Below are 13249 nucleotides of genomic sequence, written 5' to 3'. Positions count from 1 at the left end.
ATACTGCACGGTGTTCTGGGTATGTGCGGAGACTTCTTGGAACATAGACTAGTCTACAGCAGCGGCGCTCAGCCAATCACAGCAAGCAATTTCACTGGAATTACGTGCTGCTTCTGTAGACCACACTGTAGATTAGTCTGGGTTCCCGGGAAGTATCCGCCCATACCCGGAACACAGTGTGGTATACTGTATGTAGCCAGACACAGATGCATACAGCTTCGCTGTCCACACAGTGAGTGACGTCAGAGGTGCCCACCGCTATAGCGCATGCACAATTTTCGGTGTCATTATTGTCAATTTTTTCCTTTCGGCAATGTGCCAAAAACATAATTTCCGGCTGTTTTTTTCAGCCAACTAAATTTCAGGGCATCCCTACAAAATACACATGTACTGAATAGTGCATATGGGGCACGATTTTTATAAACTGCGTGCAGCATTAGCTTGTTTCTGTATAATGAGATTGCAGTTGTAACAAACCGACACATGATCACACCCAATTAATGCCCAAATATCTTTTGTGTATTCTTTGTGTTTATCTCTGGGCCTAATAAATCTGAAAACCTATGATAGGTATGTCCTTATGACAAGTAGACATGTGCAGACTGAAATATTTTGTTTTGGAATTTCGTTTTCGTCCGAAAAATAAATTTATTTAGTTACTCCCGAAATTCGTTTTTATTTATTTAGTTTTTCGTTAAAAAATTGCATTCGTCCAAAAATCCAAATTAATTATGGTCGAATCTCTCATTGAAGGCTTATGGTGTCTGTCGGAATGTTTAAAGAAGATTCGACGGAGCAGCAAAACTCACTTATGATGCTGCAATCATACATTCCCGGTTGAATATTTAGACTACAAGCTATAGTAGGATTCTAATGTTGTACGTCTTCTATGGGTTTTTTTTAAGGCTATTTGCATTGCACACAGGTCATGTTAGCATTAGCATTAAGAAAAAAAAATGCGTGGGGGTGCTCCGAAATTCCATACCAGGCCCTTCGGGTCTGGTATGGATATTAAGGGGAACCCTGTGCCAAAAAAAAAATGGCGTGCGTGGGGGTCCCCCTCAAAATCCATACCAGGCCCTTCAGGTCTGGCATGGATTTTAAGGGGAACCCCATGCCAAAAAAATGGCGTGGGGGTCCCCCTCAAAATCCATACCAGACCCTTATCCAAGCACACAACCTGGCAGGCCGCAGGAAAAGAGGGGCGACGAGAGAGAGCCTCCCCTTCCTGAACCGTACCAGGCCACATGCCCTCAACATTGGGAGGGTGCTTTGAGGTAGCCCCTCAAAGCACCTTGTCCCCATGTTGATGAGGACAAGGGCCTCAACCCCACAACCCTGGCCGTTAAAGGGGTCTTTCAGATTACGATAAGCCCCCTGCCCGCAGACCCCCACAACCACCGGCCAGGGTTGTGGGGATGAGGCCCTTGTCCTCATCAACATGGGGACAAGGTGCTTTGAGGGGCTACCTCAAAGCACCCTCCCAATGTTGAGGGCATGTGGCCTGGTACGGTTCAGGAGGGGGGGTGCTCTCTCACCCCCCTCTTTTCCTGCGGCCTGCCAGGTTGCATGCTCGGATAAGGGTCTGGTATGGATTTTGAGGGGACCCCCAAGCCATTTTTTTGGCTCTGGGTTCCCCTTAAAATCCATGCCAGACCTGAAGGGCCTGGTATGGATTTTGAGGGGAACCCCCACGCTTCTTGTTTTTGGTGCAGGGTTTCCCTTAATATCCATACCAGACCTGAAGGGCCTGGTATGCTCTTGAAGGGGAACCCATGCCGTTTTTTTTTTTTACATTAAAGTCGTGTTGTAAGTCACGCTGTGATTCACACTCTAGTCGTGTACAAGTTGTGTCCCAAAGTCGTGCTGGAAGTCTGTGTGAATGAATGGACTGTTATGATACAAGTTCAATAAACACAGATTGTTATAGTTAGTCACGTCGAATCTCCTATCTGTATCGAACTGTGTCAAAACGAAAGTAAAGCATTTATTTATGTGGGATCTTTCGTTTTTCGGACTCTGTGCTTTCAAACGATAACGAAAGTACCTGAAATTCGGACGAAAACGAATGCATACGTCTAATGACAAGTTGTGTATAGGTATAGAACTGTGAACATGTTGTAGAAAGTACTCAGCCAATCAGGAATCATGTTCTCTTGCTCTGTACCAAATTGTGAAGTTTGTGCTTTTGTTCTCTAGGTATAAATAAGCTATACTATGGCAATTTCATATTTGTTGCAGGTGTGGACACTACAGAAGAGGAACTGACAAATGAAATAGTGTCACAAGTCCGAGAACATATTGGGCCAGTAGCAGCTTTCAGGAAAGTGATTGTTGTAAAACAGCTACCTAAAACACGCTCTGGCAAGATCCCTCGTGCCACATTGGCTTCACTTGTAAATGGCAAGCCATATCAGGTAAATGGTTAGATAATGTGTGCAATTAAATTACGTAATTAAGTAAAATGATTACTGGATAGAAGTCTATTGGTAAATGTTTTTGCGTGTAAATCAGGCTGCACATAGAAATCTTAATATGATCAAATGCTTTCACAGATGCTGTCCGTTTGTCCGTTTTTCATCCATCCGTTGATCGATGAAAAATGGACATCAATGCACCTCTATAGAAAATCTGATGTAAATGGATAATCATCCATTTATATCAGTTTACACCCACATCTGTCATCATACGTTTTTTTTTTTTTTAACTGATCAAAGCTCTATTTTTTTTGTTAAAAAACGTATCTGATGAAAAACTGATGTAAACTGACAGATGGTTCGTTTTTCATCCATTTTTGCATTGGTAGTGGATTCAAGAAAAAAAGGATGAAAAACTGATGAGTACTGATGAAAAACGGATGAGCACTAAAGAAAACCTGATGAAAAACTGATGAATACTTCATCTGTTTTGACGTGACTGAACTTATGAAATGAAAGGTCCACATATGTGAAAGGGGCATAAGTGGGTTACAGATGCAGCGACTTATGGCCCCTTTCACACAGGTGGTCTGCCTGTTTCATCAGTTCAGTAATTTTTTTCAAAGAAAAACTAGATTCTGTTTTCATTATTTTTTTCATAATTTTTTCATCAGTCTACAACCGTTTTCAATAATTTTTTTATTAGTTTACATCAGTTTTTCATCTGATGTCAACATCAGACACCTGCCACTCCATAGAAGAGACTGGAGGGTCCAATTGGGTCTGCCTGAAAAACTGACAGGTGGACCCGATCGGACCTTTTGTGTGAAAGGGGCCTATTTAACCACTTTCAATTCTTTTTAAATGTTTTGTTAACATGATTTAAAAAAAACATTTTAGGCCTGAAGATTATTTTAAACCCCCAAACATTATATATTTTCTGAAAGCAGACATCCTAGAGAATAAATGTGTGGTAGTTCCAATTTGTATGTCACATGCAAAAAAGTACATTTTATGGCACACAAATGCAATAAATTCCCAAATTTTTCGTAAAATATAAAAGATGAAGTTGCACCGGGTAAATGGATATCCAGCATGTCAAGCATTAAAATTGCATGTACCCATAAAAAACCTTCAATACCCTATATTTTCCATAGGCGATGCTTTAAAAGTCCCTACAGGTCATCAGTTTGCCCAGGCACTCTGGTGCTAAAATTATTGATCTCTGGCTACATGTTTAGCACCATCGCCATTTTTGTACATAGGCACCTCAACACATGGATTTTTGTATGTACACGTGCGTATGTGGGGGTGGGGATGCTCAAACTTTTTTTTTTGTGCGTTTCTCCTTAAATGTTTTTGTTTGTTTTTTAATTTTTTCTAAACATGACTTTATTGCTATCACATAGGTGACCAATAGCCCCCTATGTGATAGTGTATAGGTGATTGGCGGGTGGGGGGGGGTGTCAATGTGTGCAAGGAGAGTGGCAGGAGAGGTGAGGAGCAGTAAACAGAGGGGCAGGGTCACCCATTTCTCTACTTCAATGGCGAGACCAAAGGACCGCTCCTTCTCAGGCCCTATCAAGTAACCAAAGAGTCGGCAATTACATTCAGAGTCGACAATAACAGAGTCGACAATAACAGTCAGAGCTAACAAGTGATATAGCCTGTATGTACAAACTGCCCCCTTCCTAAACACTGCTCCTCTCTGCATACACTGCCTACCCCCCTTCCTTGTGCGTTTTACACACTGCCCATCTGTTGCATTCAGTCTGTGCTGTCAGCGGAAATCCCCACCGATAGCAGGGATGAGTCACAGAATGTTAGGAAGCCGGTGGGTGCAGGCTCAAATGCAAAAATGGACTGTTTACATCCATTTTTCATCCATTCCATTTTTTTTAATGGAACAACAATAGGGCTTTGATCCATTCCAAAAAAATGGATGCTGACTGATGTGAATGTAAACAGATGATCATCCGGTTGCATCAGTTTTACCATGGATTGAGATTCAGATGCATTGATGTTTGTTTTTCATCCGTCAATGGATGCATGGAAAACATACTAACAGTCCGCATGCGTGAAAGGGGCATTACACTTTTGGCAATAGTACTTTCAGTTAACTGGTTGTGCACCTCTAGTTCTCCATGGGGATAAAATCAGCTATGCTGACTAATCTGTGTTAGACATGTGCACGACCCAAAAATTCTTTATTTTTTTATTTTTTTTTAGTTTTATTTGTTTTTGTTTTTTTTTCATTTATCTGATTATTCTTTATGATCGACATTCGATACTTCGGATTATTCGTAACTTCGGAATGCATTCGTATTCATTCCGTTACATTAGTTTAGATGTGGCATTCGTTACTTCTGATAATTCGTAAATTCGGATGCATTCGTAACATTTACTAACAGTTAGGGAAGTTTGAAAGGAAATTCCAAAACCTATAATTAAATAATTTATATATTTTTATTAATAATAATAAAAACTATAATAATAGTTAATATTTTAATTACAACAGAAAATAGTATACAAAAAATAAAATTATCTGAATGTAATCAATTCATTCAATTCGTAGGTTGAATTGTTTTTCCTTGTTTTGGATTTTTCGAAGTTTCAGATTTTTGTTCTTTCTGATTCTCTGATTTTTTATTTTTTTATTTTTGTTCTTGCGGATTTTTATTCTTTCTGAAAATTTGTTTTCGTATGTATTCGCCAAGAAAGTCTTTTGTTCATTCGGATGCTTCTGAACAAACCAATATTCCCAATTTCGTCCTAAAACGAATTTGGAACAAAACAAATTACACACGTCTAATCTGTGTCACACTCTGCACAGCTGCTGTAACAGGAAATTGAAGGGTAAGACTTTGGATTGAGGTTTTCAGTGCACAATTCAAAAGTCCTAATTCACAGAAATAGATATGCAGTTAAAGAAAAGGATTTTTTCTTCAACCTGAGCTCTATTTTGTTGTATTTGTTGATAACCAAATTACACTATTGACTTTACTTTTGATTGTGCTTCTTTTTATTTGTATTTCTTTTCTAGGTTGGTTCAACTATTGAGGATCCAGATGTTTTTAAAGTTTTAGAAGATGTTGTAAACGCAAAATTATGAATAGAGGCAAGTTTTACAGTTTCAGTTTAGCATGGTCTACCACAAGAGCTAAAGAAAATACAAATCGGTTAGCTGTAACTGGTAGAATATTTTCATGTGGTCGTGTTCTAAAAGTCCATTAATGGCTACCTCTCGTTTTAACTCTAATTTTTGATGATATATTTTCAAATAAAACTCTGTTTTATATATAAGCATTTAGGTGTCGTTGGTTGAAGCCTTACCAGAGCTTTTATAAAATCAGATTTTGAATTTGTGTGTCTGAAATTTTACGAACCAGGCTTCTAGGATGATCTAAAAGAAAAAAAGCCCGTAGAAGTCTCTATTCATAGTAAACTGACCACGTCACACACGTCCATGGTTAAGGATGGATTGCTATAGCTGGGTCATCTCACTCTAGTACATTATGAGAAAAATACAACATACTTTTCATTTATGCAATAAACATAAAACCCAACTGCAGGCAAATATAAAATTCTTGATTCCACCTCTTCCTAAGCCAACCCACAGTGTAATGGATCAAAGTTACAGTTTTCTCTAAGAGTCAAGCCATTTTCCTGCCCTGAGGACCAGACATTTTTGCCACTTGTTATCTCCTTGGGCACAAGTCCCATCACCCAGTTCTTCTACCTCTGGAGCCTATGAGAGAGGACTCACCTGCTGGAAATGTTGCTTCCACCAATAGGAGGGGCCCACGTCATGTAGTACCATGGTCACCTGAAGAAGGAACCCAGGAAGTAAACCAATAAAGGAAGATTGGTGCCAGCGGTGTCACATGACCATATCTTCAGGTGTGTAAAATGGGCATTTGGATATTTTTTTTTTCATACCTGTGGTTAGTTGGTCGGGGGGGTTTGTGATATCCTATATCCTGGAGCTGGGATTTAAGGTGGAAGGAAAGGATACCGCATTAAAAAGCATCCCTCTCATGTAATCACTAATATCAATAGATTGCCATCCTTCAAAAGTCATAAATGTCCCTTCAGGAGCTAATACGGAATTTCTGGAAGTGATATGGTACCCGTGGCACATCACTTCCTGCAAATAGGACATTGTGAAAAACTGTAATTACAGGAAGTGACGCCTCACGCCTGCTGCTCGGCGGCATCATTTTCATGGTAACCAGATGCATTTGTCTTCTGTCCCCGACCCCATCACGGCTATCTCCACTGTTTTAACAGCGCAAGTGATTTATCTGTGCGATTTCTACTCTCATCTGGAGGCATAGTGAGTTATTTGTGCAATTTATTCTCTGATCATGTTCTGTCTGCCTAAGGCTAGGAGGGATGGGGGAAGGGCTGGGCAGGACGGGGCAGAATTACTTAGTAGTAGGCATGTCTGTCCAAGAAAGATCGTCAATGGTTTCAGGAACTAAAAGACAGCTGGCAAATTCAGATGAAGAGAGAAACCGTTGTCGGTGAAGAACAGGAAGATTGTCTAGCCAGAATTGAATAATGTCAACGTTAAAGATATACTATTGATGGGAACATTTTTATTTTTGACTGGAATTCCACTTTAAGCAGCAGAATAACAGAACAATGTGCTACACCTTTAATACCATACACTGAGCCCCATAATGGTGTGATTTATTGGAGAGGGACAGTAATTCAATGCTAATGTCACTGTAACATGCCCATGTCCATTGTGAACAGCAGATGAATCCACTACAATAATCCAGGTATCAGGAAACAGATAATACACAAATATTATTACTGCACAATGTGCAAAGCTAAGATGACACTGATTGGAAATCTGGACATTTGTGGGTTCAAATAATAAACTAATGAATATAGCCTTACACATCACAGATGCTCCTGCCTAATACTCAGTGACTAGGGAAGCAATCGTCTGCCCCCCCCCCCACACACACATACAGTATGAGTTGAACAGCCGCAACTGAAAGCGCACAGTCATTGTGGCCGTAATAAGGCATGGTGAACGGTGGAATAGTGGACTGTCACATGTTCTGAGTTTTTGTTTTGTCTTTCTTTTTCAACTTATAGTGTACTTTTAAATAATTATTTCTGCAAACAAAAATTTACGTTAATTAAATAAATTGCATGTTTGCAATTGTGCAACTTGGTGTAACAAGGAACAGTACGTTTTTTTTTTTCCTACTCTGATTCAGCCAGATTATATTTTTCTTACTTCAAAATCCTCTTTCTTTTCTATCCAAGGAAATAATGATTTATTTTTTATAGAAACTATTTCGTATGACTACCGTGATGGCAGTCACTATATTTAGACTTGTGATATTTTCTATGGATCAGATCCTTTGTTAAACATCTTTTGTAATGCTAAGCATTAAAGCATTTTTTTTCTTTTAAACTTGTAACTGAATGATTTTATTGAATGGGGGAAAAAAAAAGGTCCTGAAACCATGTTAAATTATATATACTCTATATTACCAAAAAAAGGGAGGGACACCTGCCATTACATGCACATGAATTTTAATTGCATCCCAGTCTTAGTCCATGAGGTTCAATATTTAGTTGGCCCACCCTTTGCAGCTATGACAGCTTCAACTCTTCTGGGAAGGCTGTCCACAAGGTTTAGGAGTGTGTCTATGGGAATTTTTGACCATTCTTCCAGAAGCTATACAATGTGGCCGACCGTATGAGTCAAACACTAAAGCCGCGTACACACGGGCGGACTGTCTGGCCAACTTAGTCCGTCGAAACACATTTCAGCGGACAGTCCGCTCGTGTGTGGGCTTCAGCGGACTTTTTCAGCGTGCAGTCTGGCGGACTAAGTATTTCGGAATTTCCGTAATATTGTCCGTCCAACTTTGGTTTCAGAGGACAATCCGCTCGTGAGTAGGCTAGTTCGACGGACTAAGTATGGCTCATGCTCAGAAAGGATTTACACGGCGAAAGGTTGCATTGCTGTGTATTGGACTTCCTATTTCTAGTCCCGTCGTACGTGCAAGCTTTCGACGGACTGTTGTTCATCCGTGTGTGGTCAAGTCCGTTCATTCGAAAGTAGGACGGACTGTCCGTCGGATTGTCTGACGGACTAAGTTGGCCATACAGTCCGCCCGTGTGTACGCGGCTTTACAGTGCTCTAATGTGCGATCTGAATGATTCCTTCAACCATTATATAAAATGCAACCCAACTACTCATGTTAAGCCAATCTCATATCAACCATACTAAACATTTTTACAACAATAAACACATGCATCAATAGACAATGTGGTAGACCCTGCGAATCAAACACAAACACTAAAAAAGCCTTGCAAATATGAACACTCTTATAATGTCCATACGCATCTCATCACACACAAAATTATCTAATTTCGGGTCTAGCAGTGCAAAGGAGCAGAGGTTTAGTAATGAGGAGACCATGCTAGAGAGCGGATGAGTGAAGAGCAGGGAGAACCAGTCACATTGAAAGATCCAGTGCACATATAGGCTCATTTACAGAAGCGTTCTGGTAAGCGGCCATCTATGTGGGAACGCATGTTGGTGGAAACTGTGACGGTGTAGGATAGTCTATTGCTTCTGAAATATAACCTCACGGAAAAGACTTTGCTCTATTCACATTCTTCTCCGCTAGAAGGAGTGTTCATATTTGCAAGGCTTTTTTAGAAGTTCTGGGACACCACTCAGAGGGTGGAGTGGAGCGCTGTTAGTGTTTGATTCGCAGGGTCTACCACATTGTCTATTGATGCATGTGTTTATTGTTGTAAAAATGTTTAGTATGGTTGATATGAGATTGGCTTAACATGAGTAGTTGGGTTGCATTTTATCTAATGGTTGAAGGAATCATTCAGATCGCACATTAGAGCGCTGTTAGTGTTTGACTCATACGGTCGGCCACATTGTATAGCATTGACTTTTGATATATAACAGCTGCCAAACACCTAAGAGGAGAGAGTATCTCACAAGATTAAGTGATAATAGCTTACTGGCACATATGAGCGCTGGGTTCAGGTTTTGATGTGACATTTGATATTGCAAACATTCCTGAAAATTTGTCTAGCATTCTTCCAGAAGCGCATTTGTGAGGTCAGGCACTGATGTTGGCCTGGCTCTCAGTATTCACTCTAATTCATCCCAAAGGTTTTCTCTGAGGTTCAGGTCAGGCCAGTCAAGTTCCTACATCCCAAGCTATTTATGGACCTCTTTATGTTTCTTATACATCATGTGGATGGCCAAGTGTATGTGCATTGCTTACCTGGGGAAGAGAAGGTACCAGGATGCACTATGGAAAGAAGGCAAGCGGAAAGAAAACAATTTGCTGTTTCTAACCTGTTTATAATCTGAAAATTATTGCAACTGGTCTTCTATTGATCAGCCCAAGTTTGCAAATTCTGTTACTTCCTCCCTATCCTGTATCTCCTTCTCTAGCACCCTTGTTGACAAAATAGATGCCCTTAGCTACTTCAATATTGGACACTTTCGTAGGCCACTTTTCAGCTTTAAGTCACATTTTGAATAGCAATTACAAGGTTATGCCACACTGTACACAAATAAATACAATTTTTATCATTTTTTTCCACACAAATAGAGCTTTCTTTTGGTGGTGTTTAAGCACCACTGGGTTTTTATTTCTTTTGTGTCTAATAAACATAAAAAGGCTGATAATTTAAAGAAAAAAATAGAATTTCTTTGTTTCTGTTATAAAATTTTGCCACTATATCATCTTTCTTCAAAAATGTAAGCCAAAATGTATACTGCTACACTTTTTTTTTTTTTTTTTTTTTGGTAAAAATAACCCAAATTAGTGGTCTATTATTTACTAGGAAAGTTTTACAGTCCACATACTATGGTATGTGCAGTATATCTGAAAAATCAACAGCCTGAGGCCCAAAAATACCAGGACAGTACAGATACCCCCAAAATGACCCCCCTGGAAAGTAAGTAGACAATTCAATGCATTTAGTAAGAGGCATGGCAAGTTTTTTTAAGTCGTTTTTTTTTTTTTTGTCACAATTTTTTTGAAAAAGGACACAATTCAAATAATATTTTTTTCCACGATTTTTTTACATGCTGTATAGTGTCATCATTTAGCTGGTGTGGCTGCTATCAGGGAAACTGAATAGGGACAGTCTGTAACAAAAAAAAGTAATAATTATTTTAATTGTTTTACATATAGTTTGTTCTTTTGTGTTACTTTTTTCTTCTTTTTAATGATTTATTTTTTACATACTGTGAGCAGATTAATACAGTGTTACCATAGTAACGCTGTACTACTCTGGGGAAGTGATTTTTTTTTCTTTTTTTTTAGCACATTATGATTGTTTATAACAATGATAATTACTGTTATAAGCAGCCATTTTTTCTGAATGAAATCCAGTCAGTCCGTATGTACTGTTGTGATTGGCCACAGCTTATCACATGGTACAGATGGGCTGTGATTGGCCCTGTTTGTACCATGTGATCACTGTGACCAAGCACAGAGATTAACACAATAGTACATTATGAATGGAATCCATTCATTTTCTACAATTGCCATGTGACCTGCTGTAATTGGTCAACGATCACCAGCAGCTGCCTGGTACACTGATCTGTCTTTTGTTGTGTCCAGCGGACACAGCTGGTGACAGATCACGCTTCATGTTTGCTCAGGATAACAGTGCTCCTGCCCGACAGTCATTTGCTCCATTAAAAACTTGAACCGTCTGATTTTCCTGTCCGGCTTTGTACTGTTCCAGCCTGACTGTTTATTATCCGGTTTGGAAGGAACATTTATGTCAATATAAGGGTCATATTGAGACTGCTAGATCAAACTATTTCTCCCATGCCATTAACAAAAAATCTTAGCAAGCCTAGGCAACTCTTCTGCACCACTGATAGATTATTAAAGTGTTTTTGTAAAGGTTCATATTTTTTTCTTAATAACAAATGTCATACTTATCTGCTCGGTGCAATGGTTTTGCACAGAACAGCCCCGATCCTCATCTGCTCCTTGTCCCTATGTGTGATTGCTCCGGAGCTGCCTCTGCGTGTCTGAGAGACACAGAGCGCAGCTCAGCCCCGATCCTCGCTCCCTCCTTACTGGCTGTGATTGGCAGAGATGGGAGCCAATGGCTCCCACTGCTGTGTCTCAGCCAATGAGAGTGGGGGATCCAGGAGTACTTCTACGCTCATGCACATCACTGGATTGTGATTGGGAATTGTGATTGGGTCAGGTGAGTATAAGGGGGAGTTGAGGGAGGAGCTGCACACTGAAAAAAAAAAACCTTCACCCTTTAGAATCACTTTCAAACCTTGTTGTCCCTCCACACTACTAACCTCAACACAGCTCTGTAACACATTTTTAGATTTTTTTTTTTACCTCAAAAATTTTAAAAATAGGGTATCACATAATTACCATACCACGTTTCTTCCACATCACTTCCTGACCCACCCAATTTTTTGGTTCTTCTCTCTCCCACTTCTCTCTACTTGATTCTGCATCTCTGATTTAATTGGTCTCCGATATTAAATCTTCCTCCTGCATACTGGATCCTATTCCGACCTATTTATTTAAATTCTGTTTTAGTTCTCTATGCCCCATTATTCTCTATTGTATACGACTCCCTTAGCACTGGTTTTGTACCAATGTTCCTCAAAATTGATGCTATCACCTCGATACCAAAAAAATCCAATATTGTTCTGGACAATTTAAACAACTTCCGCCCCATATCAAGTTACCCTTTCCAAGATCCTTGAACGGGCTGTGATATCTCAGTTACATAACAACCTGGCTTTAAATAACCTATTTGAACCCCTGCAATCTGGTTTTCTGCAGCTGCACAGCAGAGAAACCACCTTGGTCAAAGTCACTAACGACCTACTATATAATATGGCTCACTAACTATTATTCTATTGGATTTTAGTTCTGCCTTTGATACTGTAGACAACAATCTTTTATTCTCTCACCTTGAAACCATATTTGGAGTCTCAGAATTGGCTCTGAAATAATTTGTCATATCTTATTGATCTTATTGATCACTGTCACTTTGTTTCTCTTAGCGGATTCCAGTCTGAATTTGGTTAAATCAAGTTCAGTGTTCCTCAGGGTTCAATCTTGGGTTTCTTACTTTTTAGCATTTACATGTTTCCACTTGATCAACTGCTTAGATCACATGGGCTCAATTATCACTCCTATGCTGACACTCAGACATCCACACTAAACCAGATTCTACTTTCTTCTACATGCGCACTAAACCAGATTCTTCTCTCCTAGCTGTATCTGTGATATAAAAACTTTGATGGCCAACAATTCAGCTGTCAGAAGACTGAAGTCATGCTTATTGCCCCCCCCAATATGTAAGGCCAGTCCTGGTAGCCTATCTATAGATGGCAGTGTACTTGAGCTTCAGTCTAAATTGAAAAATCTATGGGTGATATGTGATGCTAAATTAACCTTTAAACAAAATGTTGTCAGAACATTTTTTTTTTCCACTTGGGAAACATTGCTCAGCTGCGCCCTATGCTATCGTACACTGTAGCTGAAAAACGGATCCATGCATTTGTGTTTTTCCGACTTGATTTCTGCAATGCTCTACCCGCTGGTGTAACTAAATCCACTATTGACTACAATATGTACAAAATTTTGCAGCCATAATCCTCCCTGGGTCTGGTACAAGTGACCATGTTACCCCTATTCTGGAGTCCTTCCACTGGCCACTCGACAGGTTTCGCATTGATTTTTAAATCCCTTTGCTCACCTATACGGAACTTCATGGCTTGGCACCCCATTTTCTGTCTGAACTTATAGCAACTTAGAAAAAGC

At 39.6% G+C, this 13249-nt stretch overlaps 1 protein-coding gene across 3 annotated transcripts in view; it reads left to right on the top strand.

The window, feature by feature from the left end:
• Window positions 1-7854, top strand: part of ACSS3 (acyl-CoA synthetase short chain family member 3) — a 230386-nt gene extending 222532 nt beyond the window's left edge. For all 3 annotated transcript variants that reach the window (XM_077471933.1, XM_077471934.1, XM_077471935.1), the window contains 2 exons: window positions 2242-2417; window positions 5461-7854. In XM_077471933.1, coding sequence (XP_077328059.1) covers window positions 2242-2417; window positions 5461-5529 — 245 coding nt within the window. In that variant the 3' untranslated portion in view covers window positions 5530-7854. The remainder of the gene's footprint in view (window positions 1-2241; window positions 2418-5460) is intronic.
• Window positions 7855-13249: the final 5395 nt, after the last annotated feature.

Source organism: Lithobates pipiens, unplaced genomic scaffold (assembly GCF_037356315.1).
Source record: "Lithobates pipiens isolate NorthernLeopardFrog02 unplaced genomic scaffold, aLitPip1_a1.2 Scaffold_8, whole genome shotgun sequence".
Taxonomy (NCBI): Eukaryota; Metazoa; Chordata; class Amphibia; order Anura; family Ranidae; genus Lithobates; species Lithobates pipiens.
The sequence above is the reverse complement of the archived record's forward strand: the minus strand, read 5'-3'. Positions and strand labels throughout refer to the sequence as shown.